This window comes from Parambassis ranga, chromosome 12 (assembly GCF_900634625.1).
Source record: "Parambassis ranga chromosome 12, fParRan2.1, whole genome shotgun sequence".
NCBI classification, from domain to species: Eukaryota; Metazoa; Chordata; class Actinopteri; family Ambassidae; genus Parambassis; species Parambassis ranga.
In genome coordinates this window covers 11,206,861-11,231,154 of record NC_041032.1, presented here as the reverse complement: position 1 = coordinate 11,231,154, position 24,294 = coordinate 11,206,861, and the positions used below count along the sequence as shown (strand labels likewise).

The 24,294-nt window shown below is 41.9% G+C and overlaps 3 protein-coding genes across 5 annotated transcripts; 2 read left to right on the top strand and 1 right to left on the bottom strand.

Moving 5' to 3' along the window:
* Position 1: 1 nt before the first annotated feature.
* LOC114444209 (KN motif and ankyrin repeat domain-containing protein 1-like) lies at positions 2-9,070 on the bottom strand. Of its 2 annotated transcripts, none has more exons than XM_028418661.1 (12): positions 8,996-9,070; positions 8,643-8,745; positions 5,534-8,035; positions 5,102-5,254; positions 4,600-4,702; positions 4,367-4,522; positions 4,170-4,257; positions 3,557-3,776; positions 3,147-3,289; positions 2,661-2,861; positions 2,405-2,503; positions 2-2,317 (listed from the first exon to the last, which is right to left on the bottom strand). In XM_028418661.1, the coding sequence occupies exons 2-12, from the start codon at positions 8,677-8,679 to the stop codon at positions 2,255-2,257; spliced, it is 3,765 nt and encodes a 1,254-aa protein (XP_028274462.1). In that variant the 5' UTR covers positions 8,680-8,745; positions 8,996-9,070; the 3' UTR covers positions 2-2,254. The 2 variants fall into 2 exon arrangements, with proteins under 2 accessions (XP_028274462.1, XP_028274463.1); XM_028418662.1 differs by having other exon boundaries at positions 3,557-3,773.
* Positions 9,071-11,484: 2,414 nt separating this feature from the next.
* Positions 11,485-13,670, top strand: fbp1b (fructose-1,6-bisphosphatase 1b). 2 transcript variants are annotated; one of them, XM_028417844.1, is made up of 8 exons: positions 11,485-11,756; positions 12,101-12,263; positions 12,349-12,441; positions 12,558-12,698; positions 12,776-12,913; positions 12,996-13,115; positions 13,206-13,395; positions 13,474-13,670. In XM_028417844.1, the coding sequence occupies exons 1-7, from the start codon at positions 11,587-11,589 to the stop codon at positions 13,392-13,394; spliced, it is 1,014 nt and encodes a 337-aa protein (XP_028273645.1). In that variant the 5' UTR covers positions 11,485-11,586; the 3' UTR covers position 13,395; positions 13,474-13,670. The 2 variants fall into 2 exon arrangements, with proteins under 2 accessions (XP_028273645.1, XP_028273644.1); XM_028417843.1 differs by having other exon boundaries at positions 13,471-13,670.
* Positions 13,671-19,365: 5,695 nt separating this feature from the next.
* Positions 19,366-21,237, top strand: gas1b (growth arrest-specific 1b). Its single transcript, XM_028418024.1, has one exon. It carries the CDS (start codon positions 19,835-19,837, stop codon positions 20,615-20,617), a length of 783 nt encoding a protein of 260 aa, XP_028273825.1. The 5' UTR covers positions 19,366-19,834; the 3' UTR covers positions 20,618-21,237.
* Positions 21,238-24,294: the final 3,057 nt, after the last annotated feature.

The window sequence follows — 24,294 nt, the reverse complement described above, 5'->3', positions numbered from 1 at the left end:
ATTTTGATGGTGGACCTTGTATATCATTGTATTTTATTGCTGTTTCTGGGAAATGAGTCAGAGTCCTCACTCACACACAAACACGCAGGCTCTCAGGAATGGGATGCAGTGGCACGCTGGGGGGAAGCAGAGAGTGTGGTGGAGGGATGTGGCGTGGAATGACAACATAATTTTATACCTCGTCCCCTTGTGGATGTTTTATTTTTTTATTATTTTTATCTTCTGCACCTAAGTGCCACCATCAAAGGCTCCTGAAAGTAGATGTAAATGTAAAATCGGGGGGGGGGGGGGGGTATATGCAGAAGACAAAGGACAGAGATGTAGGGGCAGGTTTTGCACATATCAAAATTGAGAAACAATTGAATTTTTAACAACCAGTGCGCTTATTTCAAATTGAACAATAATTGTCTCTCAGCCACAAAATTAAATTCTGTTTTCATTAAAACAGCCGGAACTGCAGGGGGCAGGTTACTCTGAATGTTTGATATATGATTATGTCTCATTCAAAGCTGCAGCAGTGCAAACAGGAGTGTAGCTAATAATACTTCGATCATGTACCCCATCTGGGATGTGCAGTCTGTTAGGTCACAAAGCTAACTAATAAATCTGTCCTTTACAGCCGTCCTTCTGATATGGTGGTTAAAATTTAAAACGCCTTGTAGGATCTTAGCCTAAAATAAGCAATGGAGGCTCTCAGAAAGAATTACCAAACAGAAGCAGGGACAGGATAAGCACAGAGAGCAATACCTGGTGAGGTGGAGCATTTCAGAACAGAGTCAGGGTGAATAAAACAGCTGTCTGCCAGACACAAACAATAACGTTCTTTAAATGGTTGAACATTTTCAAGACACAAAGTTAAGAAACATACTTCTTGAAGGAACGGTGAGAAAATTCAGACATTCCACAGGCAGAGAATAAAAATACAAGAGCGTGTATGTTGCATTAATTTCACTAAATTGCATTTATAAAGGTGTAACTGATGTAAAGGAATGTTTCACAGACCACACCAAAGGGCCGTCCAACCTTTCTCACAGCCAAAACTATCCATCAGAATACAAAAGCCACTTAGAGGAGCAGTTCAACCGTTTGGATTAAAAATGAAGCTAGCAAGCAGCTGACTGATTCTTTATGAAGATATTGGTAAAAGAAGCCAGGTTTTTAGTTTGTAGTGCAGCCAGTAGGTGATCTTTCCTGAAATCTGGAAAGGATGGACACTTTTGAAAGAAATTTTGGCAGGTTATTGGATGAACAATCCAATCAGATCAAGGTGCTGATGTTCTTTGATAGCTAGCAAGTAGCACCTAATGTCCATATTGGACTTTTCTGTCTTTATAAGAAAGAAATGTGATATAAAACTACTAGAAAAGGGAGAAATGTATTCACATTTGTCAGGCAAACACCTTAAAGGTTGAACTGTAAACAATGACCACCGAGACACAAGTCAAAGGGATCCCAGATTAGCAGTGATTACCATAGCTTTTTATAAACCCCAGACACAGGTGGAAATACCTATCCTGGCCGTATTCAAAGTTAAACATCTAAACATCTTCGTGCCATCACCGCTAAGCTTCCCCACGTTGTACCTTTTTTAAGGTCTCTGCACAGACTGTGAAAGTGTGAAAATGGGAAGTTGCCATCTTACAAAGTTTTGACAGTTTCTTGGCCGAAGACTGTGACTTTCTGAAGTCTTCAAGGTTGGTGAAGTTGGCAGCAAACCAGCCTGTTTCCAGTCTGCTGGCTCTAGCTTCATGTTTAACAAACAGATATGAGAAGAGCCTCATCTAACTCTGAGCAAGAAGGCAGACTACTGAAATATTAATTTACATCAACATCAAACACCTCCCATGAATATTATAAAAAAGAAACTTCTGGAGTTATTGCATTGTAATTGTAGTTTTGGCTGACTTAATGACAATTTTACATCATGCTTTATGAATTTTCTACTAGACCAGTAGAGATAGAGGAAGAGATTTAACTTACAAATAAGCCCTTCGTATAACAATATGCTCAGAATGAGACATTTGAAGCACATAGAAAAAAGAATACAATGATTATGAATATAGAATCGTAGTATACTCTGCCATGCATATATGATCCTAATGAATTACAGTATGATACACCCTATATCATAATATGCAATATTGAAGCTTTCTAAATTGTAACTGATCAAGAATAAGTCGATTTTTTTTAAATGGAGATTTGATACTGAATCACCTCATTAATAGGATTCCATTCAGTTCTGTGTGGAATCTCTTCATTCAAAGATATTTCTTCCACCAGAGCAGGAGGGAGACTTGCCACCATGACGACCAACTGCCTGGTAAAAGATGTAAACACAACACAATGTTTGATAGAATAGAATAAAGGTTTATTTAGTTTCATTGTGAAAATGTGATCTACATACCCCGATCTGTCCTTTGTAGAAGTTGGCGTGAGCATAAAGTAGAACTGCAATGTCATTATGTCCTGCCTCTAATGCGATGGAGAGGGCTGTGCTGTCATCCTGTTTACAAGAAATGTCATACACATCATGACAAGTCAAAAAGAACTGAGAAAATAAAGTGATCAGAACTGTTTCTCTAACACATTCAAATGACATTTGTAATATGTAATTCAAAAAGCTTCTAGTTCTCAGCTCGACACCACCACAGAGCACTCACACTGTCTGACAGCATGGCATCACACTCCGGCTGTGCCAGCAGTAGTTTGACAATGTCAGCGTGGCCGTGCTCGCTCGCACACATCAGCGCTGTGGACCCCTCATCATCCTGGATATTGACCTGCGCCCCCCGTGCCAAGAGTGCCTGCACCATGTCCATCCTGCCGTGGCTAACAGCAAGCATGAGAGCGGTCTGACCAGCCTGTGCAGCAGAAGGTACGGGTTAGACCAGGCACAGGGTTAATAATCTCAAACATCTCAGATCTAGAGATATATTTATATCTTGTTTTCTGCAGCCTGCATAACCACAACATGTAAATCTGTGCACTTTTCTCTAGAAAGTTCAACAATAAAGAATGAATACTAACTTGGTATTGATTTAAAGAAGAAAGTGCAAAATAACCTGAGAGTAACTGCAAATGGACACAATCTGGAGGGACATCCTCTGACAGGAGGACACTCACTCATTACCTGAGAACACACTGACCTGACTGGCCTTCGCGTTGACGTCTCCTTTTGAGAAAAGCTGCTCCACCACTCTCATGTTCTCTGGATTTTCCACAGCGGCCAGTGCAGCCAGCATGATGGGCGTGTAACCTGCTGTGTTCTGCCGATTTACGTTACACACCTCTGAGAAGTCAATTGGCGGAAGCAGAAAAACAAAATCGAGCAGGAGGAAAAAAGAAAAATAAATGGCCTTAGTTATTTAATGGTAACAGGTGTCCAAATGTCAGCTGTGTGCAAAAGCATCAAAGAACCCTCACACACTCTTTCAAAAAGGCTATTCAGGCCTGGTGACATTTTACTACTCTTCACTTTAAAAACATCAGAATTTTAATATTTCATTGAGGATTGAGTCCTGTTTTACATGCATCTATCTTGTATATCTTAATGTACCTGTATCAAGCAGCTTTTTGACAACGCCAAAGTTGGAATGAGAAACGCTGTAGTGCAGGGCTGTGTTTCCATTGCCATCAGCCATATTGACCACGTGTCGCAACACTGAGGGTGAAATGGTCTGAAATGTAGATAAATAGTCCTCTACGGTGTCGGGATCAGCCGCCTTGTGGCTGGACACCAAAAACCATTCCTGCTGGAGAGTGTGCAGACAGTCCTGCTGCAGGGGACAAAAGGAGACACCCATGTTTTTAAGCATCCTGATAAATGCCTTCTATATATCAAGTGTCTTCCAAAAGACTTGAAAATAGAAACATGGAACACAAACATCATAATAAAGCAACAACTCACTATAAAAAAAGTACATTGAGTGTTTTTTTGGCCTAGGTTGTCCCTTTTAAATTCCACTCCTCTGTCTATTGTGAAAGTAGGAAGTCTCCTTCACTTAGAAAGCCTATTTTTCTCAAGCCATTTCATTTTAAATGGCATACTTTAAAACCCCCTTCCCCAGCATTTTTCCACGCCTATGCATATTATTAAACGTGCATGTGCACACACATACACATCTACTCCCAGTGGCTTTTACACTGACAGTATGGTGAACAAAACATACCAATTCTCTGCCGGATAAGGTCATGTTGTCACTCAAGTGCTTCCTTAACCCTTGACAAGCAGCAAATATCTGTTCACTTACATTACACCTGGAAAAAAAGGATATTCTATAGGTTATTCTGTGTGCTTTCAAGCTAGAGAAGAGCTGGGCTCTCACAATTTATCATGGCTGCTTCAGTGGGGCTTCTTCTACATTACCTCTCTTGTGTATGTAGTTTTGCAGACCCCTTCAACCCTTTGTTGGAGCCATCTTTTCCCTTTCTTGCTTGGACTCCATCTTGAAAAGTGCCTCTTAATTTTTGATTTCCTCTTCTTTTTATATCTTCATGGTCATAAGTTGACATGGGGGCCAATCTAACAACAAGTTACAAGACATTAATACATGAAATATAAATGAACATAAATGATTGGTTCAGACATCTGATACATACCCTGTAGCCACCTTCATAAACCTCATGCTCTTCCTGTTGCTACTACAAGACTGGTTACCATTCTGCTTCTGTGTTACAGGCCGAGGCTTAATGACAGGCCTGTCTATAAACAAAGATACACAAATTCTTATTTTTTTTTACATGTACAATTCATTTAGTGTAATCTGCAGCAAAATGTATTAAATAAGTCTAGGCAGGATATTCTTACAAAGCGTTTTTTGACACTCCTACGAATGTTCAATTTTAGACCCTCAGCCACTAACTGCTATGTGGTACGAGACGCCATCCAAAACCAAACAGCATTCCACACATTGCAAGTGTTTCCCTTCAGAAAGTCAGCTCCCCAAGCCAAAGGCTGCCACTTCCCCTGAACCTAGTTTAAGTTTATACTGGGTCTTGGGAGTGGTTACAAAGTAAAATATTTTTAATCTAAAAATATTTCTTAAACTTCAGCAGTCTTCTTATGGAGTTTCTCATAAAGATGAACTTAAGACATGATTACCTTGCAGAGTTGAGGATGCCTGCTGCTCTAAGATTTTAATCATTCTTTTCACCTCTGAATCATTACCGCCCCGTTGACAGGTTTCTGGAGTGGTTTTGTCACACTTAGAGGAGTCACTTGAAATTTGTAAAGGAGACTCAAAGTCTCTGGTGGCTGCAGGAAGACAAGATGTTTTTTAGTAGAACCAAAATATGGCATTACACATAATAACTGCATGAAAGATAATCTGGAAGAAGGTTTAAATGAATGGGTTACACTGCAAAGACACAGGTGGTGTGATATACAGTTTTATTGGTGTATGTTTGTGGTGTACAGATGTTTCAGGCAATTTGCACTGCTTTCTAAAAGACCCAGGTCTGAAATGATACACATAATACACTCTGTTGAGATGATAAAAGTTTATATTTTTATATAGGAGCTGTAGTATATTACCTGTTGGTTGAGGAGTGACCCGATGAATTTCTGTCCCTCCTTGTGCGACAGCTTTATTATTGCAGAACAGCATGGAGCTCTTGTTTCCACGGCTGCTGTAATTGCTAGTGCAGTCCTCTGTGAGCAGGCCCCCATGCTCCCCAAGGATCCTCTGCATCTTTTCTATGTAATGGTTCAGCTCCTGGTCCCACTGGAATTGTGTAGATTGCTGGAAATTCTGTACAGGTGTAGTGGATGAAACTGACAAATCACATATTCTGCCTTCGCCTACCCCGATGCTCTTTGTCTTGATAGGGTCAGGGAGATGAGATGGTCCAGATGCCATATTTCGAGTTTTCAGTCCTACCAGGAAGTTCTCATTTATGTTTGTGAATCCGACACCAGTGTCTCGAGTTACCTTGATCCCTGTTGCTGGTGTTTGTCTTGAAAAACTGTCTACTAAATTTGCAGTACCTACACCGATCGTACGGGTCTCTGCAGTGCATGTGATGTCTCTGACCCTGTTGCCTACACACACTGTCCGAGTAGAGGTGTTAGTCGTGTTTGTGTGCTTGTCTTGGGTGCTGAGCAGCGTATTTGTGCTGGAGTCGGTGCTGAAGGCATGTCTGGTGTTGGTATAGCGACACACTGAACTGGAAACAGTGTTTGTACGTTGGGAAGCTGTCTGGGGCGACACCATGATTCCCAGATCGACTCCTCTGACTGGATCAGTGGTCACGGCCTGAGAAACCATTTCCTTTGCCCCACATATGGTAACGTCAACAGAACAGTCCCCACAAGCCACTGAATAACACTGTGTATTGTCTTTCTCACACCCCAGATTCTCCAGCAGCACCTCTGTGTTGCTCTCTGCATCACATACATGTAGCTCTGTCCCAACTCCTTGTGACTTTGTAAAAACCTGGATCCCCTCTGCCTTGTCCCTGGTCTCCACTCGCTTCCTGACCTCCCACTGGCTCATGGGTCCATCTGGTCCCATGCACGCATTCTTCATCTTAGGCTCACAGGACACTGACACAGATTTCACCTCTGTGGCCTCTCCTGTGCTGGCATCTCGGACCTCTGTGTGATTACCCACCCCCTGGCTCTTAGTGTGAGGCCTTGCCTCCGAGCCTGTGCTTGCTGTGGACGGCCTGGCAAAACAGGCCTTGTCAGCTCGATTTCTTGCTCCTGCGGCCTGAAGCTCCAGTTTCAGACGGGTCAGCTCAGTCTGGAGAGCTGATTCTTTTAACTCTGCTTCCAGTTGACTAATTCTTTCCTTCAAGGCACCATTTATTAGCTGTTGGGCTTCCAGTTCTGCCTCTTGTTCTGCATAAATTCCAAGATGAACTTCAGACACTTCTGTTGCAATGGATCGTGTCTCTATCTGATCAGTGTACACACATTTGTTTTCCTTCTCTGGAACTCTGTCAGTTCCAACTGCAATGGACTTAATTGCCCTGTCACGCAGAGGGCCACAGCCTTTTCCATGCCATGCTTGAAGCTGTCCACCTTTGATTGCTCTTTCCAATGCCTGCATCTCTTCTGTCAGCTGCCTAAACTCCTGAAGGTCGGTCATCTCCTCCAGTTCAGCATTCACTTTGTTTTCAATGTCAGACCCTTCCATGCCATATGATCTTTTCCAGATTACATCATTCTCATTCTCGCTCTGGTTCCTAAGCTGAGAAGCCAGTTGTCTCTTTTCCTCCTGTAGCACTGAGATTTTCACCTGCAGGATGGGGATGATTTTTACCTGCTCCTCCAACTCTTTCAGCCTCTGCAGAGCTACCACCATCTGGTCACGGACATGCTGCAGGTGCATGGAGCCAAGACTTGTAACTGGAGTGGTTCTACCAGAGCTCTGTGGGCTCAGCCTCAGGCAGCCTGTACTGCCTCTACTGCCCAGAGAAGAGCTAAGGTGGATTTGCATATCGGATCCTGTGCCAGCAGGCTTGTTGCCATTGTTGTTTTGATTATATGCACCCAGACCAGTGAAGGGGGAGAGAGACCCAGGGGAGCTTACACCTCCGAAGCTGGCCAGTCGGCGACGGGGAAAGGGCTGAGGTGGAGGTTGGCTTAGCACCTCCTGAGTAAAGGGTTTGTGGGTCTCTGCAGTGGTGCCTTCCATCACTGGACTTTGTCTTTGTAAAACAAGAGATCTTGCAGCTGGCTGAGGCTTTGACTCGGTGAGTACCTGAGAGGCTACTGGGTCTTCACTTCTGGAGGATTTGTTATCCAATGAGGAACCATGTGACGGAGGAAGAGGAGGTCTTCCTCTGGTTGTGGTGGACATGCCCAACCGTCTTGTATCATCACTGCGGGATGATGACAAGGATTCAGCAGAATTCCACTGGTTGGCTGAGGGGTTTTCCTCATTATTAACAGCCACTCTGGGCCTCCTTCGAAGGCTTAGTCGCTTAATGGTGGTGCCGTTCTGGAAACTGTCCACACACTTGAGGTAGTCTGACTGATAACTGCAGTCAATCCCCAGATAGTTAGGCACAGAGTCTTCAGTCCATTGACCTGTTAGACAAAGAGTGGAATAGAGTAACAAAACAAAAAATAGATTGGACAGGAACAACTACTCATATCGAAAGTATCCCTCTACACAATGTCTTTTCCTTACCTCAGTACAAACGCTCATCTGAACATTTCTATTCAAGTCTGTAGCTTTTCTTCACCTCCAAATGTTTTTGTCTATAAACTTTCTGAGCCTGTCCCACAAGGGGAGGAAGAGGAGGGACTGAGGAGTACTTGCCAGTCGTGTAGACACAGTTTTCAGGAGTCACTTCTCTCCAAATGGCATGTCTCTCTACATAGACTAAACCCACTCTATAATTACTCTGCAACTCTCCCTCCAAAATGCCTGACCATTCTCTTGGCAGGTTTTTTGAAGCCACAGACAATCCTCCAAGTATTTTAGCTACCAAATAAGCAAAAACAGTAAAACAAATACTTAAAATAATACCAATTCAAATTATTATATTTGTATTTAGAAGATAAATGGATGATGGAGAGCTTTCGTTATTTGTAAGCTTGTGTTTGTTTTCATTTTATAACAGCTAATAAAGAAGACAAAACACATGCAAAGTATTCAAAACAACACTGCTATGATATTCATGATAGTTACCTGCCGCATTTCTCAGGATGTAACTGCCTTGAGCCATGAATATGTTGCAGAAAGTATTAAAACAATGCAATCCCTTCACATCCCGTCAGAATGTTGAATAAATCTGCAAAAAAAATAAAAACATCGTAGATTAATTTTGCATTGCACCTTGATTATTTCTGTGAGGTCCTGCTTCCTCCCCTGTATGATCTCTCTCTTTCTCTCTCCCCCAGCTCAGATCCTGCAGTCAATAACAGCTAACCTTACAATGCTTGCATAAAGGAAATGCAATACCACGCCATAAGACATTATGGTTAATTCCGCAAAACAACAGCAAGCAAAAGGCTAAGCCTCAGTGCACAACAGTGACTCACCACTATGCTATGTAGTATCAATTTCTCATCCATAAGCACCTTCTGTTTCCAGCATGTGGAGGTTTTGAGAACACGTCCTCTCTGATTTTGTAAAAGCATCTTCTTTATCTGTAAAGTAAAAGTTGTCTTGCTGTAGAATGCATTTTTATAAAAGTACACTAAAAGATTAATCAGAAAATAAGGGGAAGTGTGATAAAAATGCATGCATCTAATGTATATCCAAACTCCATAACTGAACAGAAATCACTGACCTCCATGCTAACACACTAAACCCTGAGTGAAACCTGACAAACATGACATCCCACCTCAGGCAACAAAATTCAGTAAGGTTAGCACTTACACCTCAGAGTTAGCCACAGTGACCCCAAGGTAGTATTTATGCTGCATTCTGCTGATGAATGAAATGGGTGCTTTAGGAGTCAAATTTGCAGCTTATAAAAAAAGAAAAACCCATTCTGAAAATAACATATAAACTATGAATGGGTTAGGCAAGGCAGGGAGAGGCACACAGAATATTTTAAACATGAGATTTTAATTAATGTATTCTTTTTTTGTCTCCTCCAATTGAAACATGTTCAGCTTATAATAACACCAGTGCTTGCACATATTTTAGATGCAGAAGAGCTTCCCCATGACCAGCTACCTTTAAATAAATGTCTGGGGTTTATCTTAAGCCTAACATATGCAGCATTATATATATATATATATATATATATATATATATATATATATATATATATATAATGCTGCATATGTTAGGCTACCCATACTATATATATATATATATATATATATATATATATATATATATATATATATATATATATATATATATATATATATTTCTAACGGAATATGTATATTTCTTACGCTCAAGGCATGTAAGTGGGTGTCTTTCCTGCTTTTGTTTGGTGCATTGTGACCCCTTTAACAAAACACTGAATGTTGCGTAAGCCTGACGCCTTGTGGTCATACTGATATAAAGGTCTGCATGATAATAATTAAACCATGATAATAATTAAACCATGAAATGATGCTGGTGAAAAGCTCATCTCCATTCTCCGTGGTAAACCAAATGTTTCATGTCTTCCTGTTCTACAACCGGAGTCACCTGCTAGCCCCTGTTAGCTGTATGTTAGCTAACAAGATGGAAAAAGCCACTCACCTGTGCCGCAGCAGGAGAAAGTGGACACCTACTGTACGTGATACGAGAAGTTAAATATCATGTCACTAAGTTGCGGGGGGAAGTTACACAGTGTGCTGGAGACATGCTGTGGCCGCTGGTTTAACTTATCTCCTAGTTTAATTTTCGACGGAAAAGTTTTCCCTATGCTTGGAGAAAAGGGAGGAATTGCGCATGCTCCGAGACTTGTCAACGTACACGACAGGTGCTGCTGGGAGTCAGTCAGGTGATGGACGGTTCTCAGTGAAATATTGATGATGTACTTTGTTCTTGTGACTCGATTACTCCGCATAAACAGCATATCATTCTGTCTGAGTAGCATCTGGTTTCATAGGTGGCAATTTGCAACTACATAGAGGCTATACCCCCCCTCCTGTGGGACAACAGGGAGGTTTGCGTGGTTTTATTTTGTCTGTCCCACTCACTCATGCACAGCAAAGGTAAGAGCAGGACACGCATCTTCTACCCAGGCTTCAACACGTGTAAGCTGCGCAGCGACATCTAGTGGACGCATTGTAGAAGTGCACCCCACACTGCACCAACAGAGCTGTAAACACTGTAGTAAAACTCCTTTAGATTCATTCGTTCAACCTTTATTTAAATCTAGAGAAGTAGTTTGGAATCAAGGTGTTCAACAGTATTTGAACAGTATGGGTACAGAATGTGTTAGAGATGCATAATACTGAAGTGACTATCAGGAGCTTTGAATAGAACCCAATACAAGTAGTGATTGCATCTAATTTGCACACAAAGGAAATGTGTATTTTTGATCAAATTGTGTTCTCACCCACTCATCTGTATCTAAACCTGAAAACATCATGATTGGTTTGTGATTAACCATCACAGATTACCTCACAGCCCACCTGTATCTTGCTATGCACAAAGTTCAACTTGAGCTTTTTTTGAGCTGATGATGTAAGATGATGTAACTCCATGAACCATGTTTGTCACAATAAGAGAACACCATAAAACGTACGTATGTGCATGCACACACAACACGTGCGTCCTTTGCCAGTTTGATATTTTTTTTTTTACTTTTCTGATTGCATCAATTATTATCTGAAAATGTCCTGTTAATATTCTGCGTCTGGTTAATTTTGTACTTTGGCCCGATGAACAGAGAAACAACTGTAAACTCACTGATTTAAACTCAAGGCGATGCAGGACTGAGTCAGGCTGAGGTAGTTACTCTAAAAAACAACACTATCTCTGAACTTTGCTCTCTTAAACCTGCAGTCGCAGACGTCAGCCCCTCACTGCAGCTCCTGATTGGTTAGAAGTCATGTACACCCCCGTTCTAGAGTCCACTTTTTTCACATTAAGAAACGCTCACCTATTTTACTTGACGGCCTCAGGCTCACGGTCCCAGTCTCACGACTGCCTGCTTGCCTGCCAGACTGACAGCGAAATGTCTGACAAAGGAGCCTTCGATACCAACGTCCTGACCCTCACCAGGTTTGTCCTGGAAGAAGGCAGAAGGGCCCAAGGCACGGGTGAGCTGACAAACCTGCTTAGCTCCATCTGCACAGCTGTCAAAGCCATTTCCACTGCTGTCAGGAAGGCTGGGATTGCTAACCTGTGAGTACCATGGTTTCTATTCATGCATGCAGGTTAAAATGAAAGCTAGTTTATTGTTTAAATTAGAGATGCAAAGACCAGTTATTCATGCATCATTCGTGGTTTGATATGTTTAAGTGAAAATTGTCTGTCCATTTAACTCTTCATGCAGCGCTAACTTGCCCCCTGGCCAAAGGTAAAGATATTGTGCACACGTTGAGCACTATATCTTGGGGCAGAGGTCAAGCAGATAATAGTCAGTGTTTTTTCTGAATCAGGACACCCTGTGTTGATACTTTTATTGTGTTCTGTCAGAATATGTAGCATTTATTCACACTGAGAAACCTTTTCTTTCCTTTGGGTAGATATGGCATCGCCGGAAGCACCAATGTGACAGGTGACCAGGTGAAGAAACTGGACATCCTGTCCAATGACCTGGTCATCAACATGATCAAGTCCTCCTTCACCTCCTGTGTGTTGGTCTCAGAGGAAGACGAGAAAGCCATTATTGTAGAACCAGACAAAAGAGTATGTTTATCCGTATTTGTTTTAATATTTTCTTTTCTGTTTTCTCGGTGGTGTTTATAAAAATCATTTTTTTCTCACCCACCAGGGAAAATACATTGTGTGCTTTGATCCACTGGATGGTTCGTCCAACATTGACTGTCTTGTCTCTATTGGGACAATCTTTGCTATCTACAAAAAGGTCAGGGACTCAGAAGCATACTGATTTGCTGCCAGTATTCTATCTTTGTAAAATATAAAATGACTCTGCGTCACTTGTTCTCGGATCATTTTCTCACATTAATATTTCTAACAAAGACTACTGATGATGAGCCATGTGAGAAGGATGCCCTGCAGCCTGGGAGGAATATTGTAGCCGCCGGTTACGCCCTGTACGGCAGTGCCACCATGATGGTTCTCTCCACTGGTCAGGGAGTCAACGGCTTCATGCTTGACCCTGTAAGGTTTTTTTCTCCTGCAGGTAGCTTCAAAAACTGCATCAAAGTATGTAGTAAGCTGATTTTTTTTTTTTTAAGGCAATCGGTGAGTTCATCTTGGTTGATCGAGATGTGAAGATTAAGAAAAAGGGGAAGATCTATAGTTTGAATGAGGGGTATGCTCAGCATTTTTATCCAGATGTGACAGAGTACCTACAGAAGAAGAAGCACCCACAGGTAAATTTCCCTCGCCAGTGTCCACAGACAACTTCAAATGCTGTATTGTGTCAAGGAGGAATCACCTTTCCCTTGTTTCTAGGATGGTTCTGCTCCATATGGCAGTCGATATGTTGGTTCAATGGTAGCAGATGTTCATCGTACCTTGGTGTATGGAGGAATCTTCTTATATCCTGCTAATGTCAAGAGTCCCAAAGGCAAGGTAAGCAGCTGAAGCTCCAAAAGGGTTATTTTTAAATCCACACATCACTTTCTACTGCATATACTTATGTTACATATTCATCCTTTTCAGCTAAGGCTGCTTTACGAGTGCAACCCCATGGCCTTCATCATGGAGCAGGCAGGAGGCATGGCCACCACAGGAGCCGTTAACGTTTTAGACATCCAGCCCACCACCATCCACCAGAGGGTCCCGGTGGTCCTGGGATCCCCTGATGACGTACAGGAGTATATATCCATCTTCAAGAAGCATAACAAATGAGGTAATCAGCTCTGTTTGCGTTGACGATAAATAAGCAACAAAAACACAACAAATACAAATAATGTATCTTTTTTAGCAGATTGAATCTGGTTGTAGGCAACCTAAACCAGGATTGACAGCACCAGAGGCTCACATGGAACATTCATGAGCTTTTTTTTACTCAATCCATCTGTTGCACTGATGAAGGAGCAGAAGCTTCACTGGATCTCTGCCTCACACTGTCCATCTTGAGTGTGTGTGTGATTTTTTTTTTTAAATAAACACAAATGGAAAGATGCCTGTGTGCTAGAACAGTCATTCACCGGTGTACCTACTCCCCTGCATGCTCTTGATGCTAGTCTGGTTGTTGACTGCCTACGTGACATGCCTTGTTTGTCTGATGGTTGTATTGTACTACACAGTTGTGCAACTCATTGGCTGCCGACGTCACTTGGAAACCTGGCATTGAAGTGTAAAAGCTTCTATGAAAGTATAATGGAATTTTGATTGCTTTTTTTTTACTTATGTCTTGGCAATTTAGATGTGAGTGTACTGGACATGCGTCATATAAAAGTAAAATTATGTCAACTGAAAGCAGATGTTTGGCCATAGACAGAAGACTAACAGCTTTTTCAAAGAGCTCCTTTGTATATACAAAGAATACAAAATAATTTATGGAGCTCCAGTTACGCTGGATGCAATTTATATTGTCTGGTATTCACTAAGAGCAAAAACCTCCCCTTTAATTTTTTGTGAATGTGCATTCATAAGCATCAGCAGTCAAGAGCCTCAGCGTCCACAAGACGCACAAACACTTAGAGACACACTTGTTTATTTCAAATTTGTTCAGTGTATGATTATAGGTTGCAGAGTCAATATTTAGATTTTGCAGGAAAAGCAAAACCCAGCCAGTTTATTTTTCTCTTGCTACTGACTGTGTTCTCTTTTGTATGGGGCATTTCCTTTTTTCTCCACAGAGAGTTAGTTGTTATCTGGTTGCATCAAAAACAACAGATTTAAGCAAATCCTGTTATCATGGCTGCTTCTATGTCTGTTTGTAGTATAAAAACAGTGAAGTATCTGCATTAGAAGAGCTGCAGAAAAGGTTGTAAAAGCAGCTGTTTCTTTAGAAAATGTGACCAAACTCTAAGGCCCCGTTTACACTGGAGAAAGTCAATCCAGCTACAGTGGGATTGAATCCGGATAGGATTTGAGCTGGATACGTTCAGACCTATTTTCAGAGACCTAATCTCAGTCCCCTCTCAATCATGCTTAATCCGGCATGTTTGCGGTCCTCGGTCCGTTTTTTTTTGTCTCATGTCGCTCGTTCTTACGGTTTTTACGGTTTCAAAAAGCAGTTTATTTCTTTGTAGCCCTGGCGAAAATAAACTTGTGGTAAAGCTGTCATAGTTCTTTTGTACGCAACCCGGACACGCTTCCCGTGAACCGGAAGTATCACATCGCAAGCAGGATTCGCTAGATGCATTTGCGTTCAGACCTGAGCCAGATGTAAGCCAATCCAGCTAGATCCACCTCCGAGAGGTGGATTGAAATCAATCCAGATATATCCAGATTTGCGTTGTTCAGACTCAGAGAAAAGCTATCTGGATGCAAAACTTCATACTGCAGTGAAGAATGAGCCCACAGTGACCTAACATTGTGACAGAAAGTAAAAACAGTGGGTTAACCTGTGACAGGTCAGTACCTGTTATTTTCTGTTGTAGTCCTTCACTGTCTGACTGACATCCAGCCCATGTCCAGACAGGCTCTGTTTACTTTACACACTGATGAAGAGTGTTATGGTGGTGTGTCTGTGGTGTGTCTGCACAGCTGACAGCTCACTCAGCAACATCAACAACCTCCCTCTCTCTCTCCCCCCCATCTCAGTTTTACATGTGCTGGAAGGAAATGACAACCACAGAGACAACAAACCCTCCTATTTATATGAACATAAAACAGTCCGAATAAAAGAAAATATTTAAAAATAAAAATGGCAAGAAAAGCTGGCATGCTACAGTCATTTATTTAAATTATAAACACAATTCAGTTCTTCTACATATTAGACCTGCTGTCTCACCCTCTTGTTTAACTCATCAGCATGGCTTTTCTCAGCCCAGTGACACTAAGCAGACTCGTGTTTAAATTAAACATAAACTCTGTGTCTCCCAGACCACCCTACGCTGAGCTAACTGCTAATCCAAACACTGCCTTAACCCTTCATCTAGAAAGGCTCTGTATTTGTCCCTCATACTTCATTCATCACACAAAAATACACATTTTAAGACCCCATATTTCCACATTTGAAATTTCAAGTTCATGACATTCCACTGCATGCATAACAGTGTATAAAAAAGTCTTCTTGTTGAGTGTATTAACCAGCCATCAAACAGCAGGCCTCAAAATATCTAAGCATTCCATTGATGTGCTTTTATCTGCGTGGGGGATGTGTCACTGTGTCAGCGTGGATGCTGAGCTGAGACAGCTTCTACCTAGAGTTCCACTGAAATACACCTTCAGGCATCAGCAGCTGCTGACACTCGCAGAAATATCACTACACCCATGTATATTTCCTAAATCTAGCCCAGAGTTTCCAAGAACTCTTCGCCAGAATAATCCATGAACAATGGTTCACTTTTATACAACTTAATGACTACACTCAGGCTTCAAATATGTTGGAAGCCCTGGGTTGCATCTCATTTTCTGTCTCCTGAAACAGCAGCTACTCCTTAAAGAATGAGCTCCCCAGTGTGGCAGGATGCCAGACAGACAGACAGACAGACTGTGCAATGAAAATGAAAAACTGGTAATCTTCTGTCCTTCTATCCAACTCTGTACTGTGCATGCAGAGCATTGATCCATCAATGATGCTAGGTTTAAAGGAGTAATACATTGTCTATTTGTCTATTCATTAACAAAATGTATTTAAATAAAGCTGCTTCAGTGCTGGAGGATCCTCCTTAGTCGCCAGGAGGCTGTCAGTAGCACAAGGTGAACTTCATTCTTTCCTCTTTCCTCCTGGATGCTGAACACTATAATTTTCTTCCTTGGTTTTTTTTGGTAAGGTCCTTATATGTGGAACAATGACGTCTCTGTGTCCCTGAGCAGCTATTTCCTCTTGGAGAGATACATGATGATAGTCAGAAGAGGTCATGTTTCAAACAAAAACTAAAACTGCTGTCTGCAATAAAGTCACTTTTTCAGTAACAGCTACACACCTCTGTCTTCTGACACAGACACACTGTGCGGCTGTACTATCTGCCCCTACTTTGTACTGGGAAGAAACGGCTCTGTTATCTTATTATTTCTTGACCCAGTGTTACAGGGTTCCTCTGTGCAGCAGTCCTGTGCAGCCAAGGAAGATTTCCTTTGTTCCCCAAGCTTTACTGCAGGTGTCATTAGTCTACTATCTATTACCCTCCTTTATGATGGCAAAACCAGTGCCTGGTTCTCTCTGTGGAGTTTAACTCTCTGCTCTGTTTAACAGCCCCATTCCATTTGCAATCTTCCAAAATCGTTAAGAGGAACCAGAACATGAAACTTGTGTAATGTTACTCCCTGTACTTTTCCACAAAGCAAGCCAAAGAATCTGACAGTCTCTCTGGTAACCAGAATAGGAAAAAAACGGTTGTTTGTTCTGTTCATCGTCACATCATACAGGTTTTAAAACTTTGGCATCGTAACTGTGAGCGTAGGTATACAGCCAGAATGACCCTTGTTTGAACTTGTAGTTCTGTTCTCCTCTGTGAGTCAGAAGGCAAATTCTTTTCCTGCTGTGGGGTAAAGCTTTCCCTAGAGGAGGTCCACTTCATCTTAGAACATGTGGTACCATCCTGAAACATCTCTGCTCTGAGACAGACATGAGGCGTGCTAGAGACCTGGACAGAGAGAAAGATGATGATTGTGGTGAGAACGCAGGCAAGGTGGTTTAAAGATTGCTCACTTACCTCTAAAAAAACTACTTCTTAGTGTGACCTGTTTTGCATGATGATGTTAATTGACTATGAAAACCTCTATAGTCTCATTTAACAACTTGTTAGTGACCACACTGGTTAACCACTTTTCAGTATCAAGGGTAATCTGAAATCGAACTAGATTTATCATAAGAAAAAGATGGCATGATGAACAGAAACAGGGAAGCATTAAGGCATTAGGGCATTCACTGACATCACTTCCTCATGTTATTGATGACTTTTCACCCTGCAAAACAAAAGTTCTATGCTCGCCTTTGCCTGCAGCTATGTTAACCGAATGGCATTATACTAGCAAAGGCTAGCTATAATGATTTTAATGATGTGCTCTTTACTTGGATCAGGGTCATACTTACACTGCATGTCGATATCATAACTCTTCACATGCCTGCCAATGAAAAGTCGTTTTCTTGTTTTCACTAAATCATTTCTTTCTTTCATTTCATCAATAGTATCAACATATCTGAGTCAGACATCTGAGAAGTTTTCTTAAGCCACAGAAAATTGAAAAAATGCAGGCAGAAAAACATTTGGCAACTTTTTAATATTGACTCCCCCACCCTCACCCCATTCTCTCTCTGCCTCTCTCTCTCTCTCTCTCTCTGGGCTTGGAAGCACTTGAATACAAAGTTCAGTGAATTGTTCTGGCAGTGCAGCTTGTGTGTAATGACTTCTGACAGCAGTGGAGACAAACTGAAGAGCACGTCTGTCTCTGCATGAGTATTTACAAATCTGCTCTGGGGAACCGCATTCCAATTCTGGAAACACTATTACATGTGAGTCGCCATGAACGACCGCATGTACAGAATGCATAGCAGGAGGTAGTCGCTTGAAATAAACGCCAGGCAAGACTGTACAGGACACTGGCCTCGTATTTCTCTCGGAACAATCTGAGAAGTTTGGTGTAACAGTAAAGAATGTGAGTGATGTATTAGAGGTAATTTAAGAGGTACAGTTTGGGGGAGAGCAGTTGCCTGCTCCATCATACAGAGCTGCTGGCTCCACTGAATCTGGCCGTTGTTCTGATCTGGCTGTCGTCCAGTGCTGATGGGATTTTGCTTCTGCTATGTATTATGAACTCCTTCTTGAAAGGGAAGTGTGGCTGTGCTGTGTTGTTAAGTATGTTTAAAAGAAAGCTTTGTAGATTAGAGCTAAATAAACTTTTCATAAAACAGAACAACACAGAGATCTTCAGCAGTGTCACAGCACCCATATCTGTCTCTGTTTAAATGTGGTCTTAAGTGGTCTAAGATGATGTCAGGTTCTTTGTAGTTAATGGAGACCCTTGAGCAGTCTGCCATTTGGGCTTTCTTTAACCTCCACTTTGATGTTGCTCTAAATTGAGTCTGCAGTCAGCCTGTTGCACTGGTATGCCAGCTGGAAGAGGGGGGAAGCTTGGCTATAGAAACTGCACTATACACTTGTCTTGACTCCTCTCTAATCTTTCTAATTGGAATCGGGGGGTTTAAGGGTCCCCCCGAGAGCTGACAGATCTTTGTGGTCACAGTTTGGTGATGTGACGGGGTCAGAGAGAGAGACGAAGCAACCAAATTGCTAAATGTGTTTCTTTTCCCTCCCTATACTTTGTTCTGTTTCTATCTTCATTTATAGCACCTTTAAGAGAGCTCCTGCTGTTGTTATTCCTTCTCACACTTTTTCATTGTTATTGTTAGGAAATAGGAAATACCCTTTAAGCAGATGGTAAAGTGCTGGATTTCACACTACTGCTTACACATGCATAGAAAAGGCAGTAAGAAAAATAGAGCCATGTGTTAACTTCTGGTACTTTCCCAGTACCCCTATTGTGTATTATATGCTGAAAGCTTGTGTTATAACAGCTGTTGTTTCTATCTATCTATCTATTCAAACGCCTAAAACGCACAAAAGTATCCCTAAAACTTCCCCCAACTCATTAAACGTGCACTCTGACTGATCTTATTGATAATACGATGATTAAAAAGTTTCCTCTCACTCTCTAATAACAGCAGCCTGCGTCACTGCCCGCGTGTGACGAGCAAATCACAACAGTTTATCGGACCAATCAGATGCGGTGGCTGCAGGACCTAATCAGCCCATCAGCACACCGCCTGGTTATACAAAGCGACCGCAGTTGGAATGGATGCGGGGCCAGCAGCAGCGAAAGCGCACGAGTGACTCCAGGGACACGGATATAGTGGCTTCAGCCTACCTCTGGGATTTTTCATTTTCTTTTTTTTTTCTTACTGAAGTTTGATGAATCTTCTAGTCGTCTCTGTGGCGCTTGTAACCGCGTGTGAAGCCTCAAAACAAACCGGGACAGACGAGAGCTGGAAACTTTGTGTCGGCTTTAAAACTTTCAGGATCTCATGATGATCTGCTTGTTATGGCCATCACTGATGAGGAGTTGCTTCCTTCACTTTGTGGCGCCTCACTGACTGTGAATCCATCTCTTCTGACGCAGCACGCTGGAAATACAGAAGCTCTTATGAAGTCTGACGTTTTTCAGGTTTATTCATGGTGGAAATGGCAAGTCGTGCCATATTAATGGAGCGGGTGGTGGTTTTGATATGTAGTGTATTGATCCTACTTATCGGACTCTGCTTTGGATCACCAAACCACAACCATCGGCTCGTTTGCTGGAAAGCCATCCTCAAGTGTCATGGAGAGCCGGAGTGCCATTACGCGTATGATCAATATGTTTATGCCTGCGCGTCTGTCATCAGCGGGGAACGCAAGAAGTGTCCCAGTCACTGCATATCCTCTCTGATCCAGCTCAATCTGACCCAGAGCGGCCCGGCTCTGGAGGACTGCGACTGCGCCCTGGACTCGGTTTGCAGGAGGACCAAACAAGCCATCGAGCCGTGCCTTCCGCGGACGAGCACCATGGGCTGCACCGAGGCCCGGCGGCAGTGTGAGATGGATCAGCCCTGCAGCTCTGCGATGAGGGATTATTTGTTTCACTGCAGAAAGCTTTTCGGTGGGCAGAGGTGCTCAGATGGGTGCCGCAAAGTGATAGCCAACATGCGCTCCATACCGAAAGCGCAGCAGCTAGACACTTGTGTGTGTGACGGCACAGAGAGGAACATATGTGAGTTTATAAAAGTCAGCATGAAAACTTTCTGCTCTGATTCCAGCGACAGGTTCGCTGGAAGCGGATTTTCAGACTCTGAAGAGGATCTTGAGGAGGAATACTTCGACCCGGATGATCCATATGTGGAGAGCTCCAGTGATTCCAGACCTTGTCAGACTGTGTTGAATGTCTTGACCACCATCTTGGTTTTGATCAAATTTATCTGAAAATCAGCTGGAGTCAGATAGCACACGGGTTCATGTAAAACAGGGCATCATTTCAAAAGCATTCAGAGTAGCTAAATGTCAGTTACGTGTTTACTTTGAAGAAGCCTATTTTTATGTAAAGTGTACAGTATATTGTGTGAAAAGAGATTTGCACTGTATGGAATAAGTGAGCCCAGCTCTTGGACTGCATAGTGACCACAGAGGAAGGAGCTTTGTTTTAAAGTCTTTACCTGACAGTTTGGCTGTAAAAGCAGTCATCAAAAACCAAAGGCCATATCAGCAACTAAAATGTGTAATCCCAGATCCTGCAAGTTCTGAAGTGTGATACACTTGACCTTGTAAACATGGATGTTTGCAGAAGATATAAAGAGTTAATTCCTGTTCAAACAAACTGCAGAAAGGTAAACCCCTCCTCTTTGGGGATTTGCAGCACAAATGGAGCCAAGAAGCATTCAGTCAGTTTGGTTATCTTCACCCCATGTGTTTGTTAGAAGTCTTTAAAAGACACACAGATTAAAGAAGCATGTCTATGTTTGGGTGAGCGGTGACATTAGGTGCCCATTATGAACATGGACCTCTGAATGTACATGCACATTAAATAAACGAGATGTTTAAAACGATTCTTTTCTCTGCATTTAAGTTTGTGTTTAAGATTCAGCCTCCTCGTACCCACTCTAAAGGTGTTCAGTTTTCTCAATGTGCCTCTATGAATACTTATACAGGAGTCTTAAGTTTAAAACATCTAACAGAGATCATAAGAAAACATTTAAATCAAATATGACCCCTTTTTCTGCTCTTAAGCTAAAAGTACTTGGTTTAAATCTTTAAAAAGACAGGGACTTGTTTGTGTCTATTTGTTCCACAAGGCTCCTGTTTGGGACCACTTTTTTATGCTTCTATGAACCAATGTTAAGTCTGGAGTCGAAGAAGAGTGATTTAAACTCTGTTGCTGAAATTAAAAATGATAAAATAGAAAATTCCTCTTTAGCAGCCTGCTGATTCATTTCCAGCTCATGACCTTAGTAAATCCAGATGACATCAGCACAAATTTGTAAAATAATTGATTCAGTGTTGTGCAACATATTATTCTGTTGTGCTGGTATGTTATAGTTTGCTGTCTCTTCCTGTAATCAAATCTAAAGATTGATAAGTAGCACTAACATAACATTTACTTTGGAGAAAGCTCCCAGACGACTTGAAGTGCTGGCTACATATGTAACATACATATGCTGGTCTATTTACATGTGTGTGCCACATTCAGTCGGCTCTCTATAGCTGTAGCCAGTGTCCCCTCCTTCACTTGTGATGATGGGTCTTGAAACCATTGATGGCAGCCATGATGCTTTTCACAGGAAAGACATGGGCCCTCCAGCCCATTGATGGGAAGAGAAGTCGAGTGGCACCTCTATTATGGAGATACCAAAATACACAATAGTGCAGCGGCACAATGTGGGGGTACTTCATTCACTCTGTTCCTCTGTCACAGCTTTTCAGGGGGGGGGGGCGCAGCATGAGGAGACAGCGATCCCAGAGGAAGACAGAGGGGTTATGTGGGAGAGTTCAGCTTTACTGCTGCTTGGTCTCTTACTGATCAAGGTTTTTAAGGGTCGTGTAGATGTGCACTGGTCTTCTAATTTCTGTCAGAAGCTGTGTGTCATTGTTTTGGACGCTGTAGTAACTTATGAAAACATTGAAAATAATAAATCTTTCAGTGGCAGCGCCAGCTACAAAGTGATCTAATGAAAGCATTTCTGTCCAAATGCCTGCCACTGCCACTGTGCCTTTAAGAGAGCAGCCCTCTACTCCAACCATTAATAATTGTAATGCCTTTTTATTATTGTTGAGAATAATGAAGGGATGAGAGTCATACAGGGGCCCCCGGACAATACATTGCCCTGAAATGTTTTCAATTAACTTTTGGCACCAAGGCAAAAAAGGGAATTTTGTGTTTTTTCCCATGCCGAAACAAAAAAAAGTCAACTGGGGCTTCTGGTGCAGGGACCAGAACCTCATTAAAATTGCTTAATCATAACTCAAACTGTTGCTTGGCCAACCTCCTGTCTGCCCCGCCTCAGATCGTTCACGCTGTAGGTTACACTAAAAGGAAAAGAAAACAAGCTGCCCTGTGTTATTTTGTAGAACATACACACCCAGACCAGCAGCGTATGTTCTACTTACATGTATATCCACATTAGTATAGAACAATATTCAACCTAAACGACAACATATGTCATCAGAAAGTAAAAATATATGAGCCTACTTTGCAGTTTATTTAGCAATGACGTAACTCCGGCCCCTTTTTTTTTCAAAGGTCCACTGGACCTTTGAAAAAAAGGAAAAAAAGGCCAGACTTTTTCCTGTTGGGCCTATTTTGATACTCTTGAGTCTTGAAATAAACTGCTTCTTGTGCTCATACTGCGTACTGTACTCTTATTTTGGATCATAGTGACACTTATACTCTTATACCCTGTACTTAACTGCATTTAATGTAACTTGATACCTCTGGCACAAGAATTTCCTTCGGGATTAATAAAGTTTTATCTTATCTTATCTTATCTTATCTTATCTTATCTTATCTTATCTTATCTTATCTTATCTTATCTTATCTTATCTTATCTTATCTTATCTTATCTTATCTTCAGTTAGACTCATGTCTGCCTCATGTGAACCCAAGAGGATAGCAAAATATTCAGAAGATGTAATAAATAATGGAGATGTCAAGTAGTTGTACTTCTTTCTACTTCACTATATTTGTTTGAAAAAAATCAAATGAGGGCACATTTCAGACGTGTTTCAGTTGTTAAAAGCTCTCATTTTTCACACTTTTTTCACACATTTTTAACACTTCAAAATCTCTGCAAAACTAAATCAATGGAGAAATTGATTTCAGATTTTCAACTTTGTTTTCTTCACGTCTGTCTCAAATAAAATAGCCGATGAACCGTGAGTTGCTTATTTAAACTAATCCTTTAAGATTTTCATTCAAGCAGGACATGCTTTCTTTTAATTAGTGATTGATTTATTTTATTTTTTTATTAAAAGCTATGACAACCTTGCTTTACCATTTCTAGAATTTGGCAGTGGTTTGATTTTGGCCAACAATAAACAAACCTAGCAAGAGCAAAGTGAAGTGAGTAAACCCCAGTGACCCACAATAATTGGAGGTTTGGGGGAAGGCAGTACCCCGGGCTTTTTTAGAGAGGTGGGAAAGGTGGAGGAGGGGTTGATTTATGATTGAGGGTTAATGGGGGAAGGGGACTGGCTAGCAGAGGGGCTGGGCTGGGTTGAATGTCAGGGATTTCAAGCCTCTCTTAAATTATGATGCAAAGAGGGAATATTTAATCGGCCAATCAGGCAGGCTTTCCAGAATGGCCTGGATAAGAATCGTCCTTTCAGTCCCTCCCCTCGTTCCCCTCCTGCAGTCGAGCTGCTTCACAGAGTGAGAGAAGGGAACACAAAACATAGCTGACAAGGGGCATAACTTCATTTCCACGGTGCTGGGACAGCTGTGTGGAGTAATCTGCCGTAGCAGCCCTCTGAAACTTCAATGCCTTTAGTGACCCGGGGAAGTGGGGAGGGGGCAACTCCAACTGTGTCCAAGCTTTTAAAAGTGTGAGGGGGCTACTTTCACACTCTTCCTAAGGGCTTTTGTTAAAAAAATATATCCCTTCCCTCTT

Coding starts and splice junctions, on each gene's coding strand:
- LOC114444209 (XM_028418661.1), bottom strand. CDS start 8,679: ATGGCTCAAGGCAGTTACATCCTGAGAAATGCGGCAG. Junction 4,523..4,599: donor TTTATGAAGGTGGCTACAGG/GTATGTATCAGA, acceptor ACTTGTTGTTAG/ATTGGCCCCCATGTCAACTT. Junction 2,504..2,660: donor ATGCCATGCTGTCAGACAGT/GTGAGTGCTCTG, acceptor TCTTGTAAACAG/GATGACAGCACAGCCCTCTC.
- gas1b (XM_028418024.1), top strand. CDS start 19,835: ATGGTGGAAATGGCAAGTCGTGCCATATTAATGGAGCGGGTGGTGGTT.
- fbp1b (XM_028417844.1), top strand. CDS start 11,587: ATGTCTGACAAAGGAGCCTTCGATACCAACGTCCTGACCCTCACCAGG. Junction 12,442..12,557: donor TCTTTGCTATCTACAAAAAG/GTCAGGGACTCA, acceptor TTTCTAACAAAG/ACTACTGATGATGAGCCATG. Junction 12,699..12,775: donor ACGGCTTCATGCTTGACCCT/GTAAGGTTTTTT, acceptor TTTTTTTTTAAG/GCAATCGGTGAGTTCATCTT.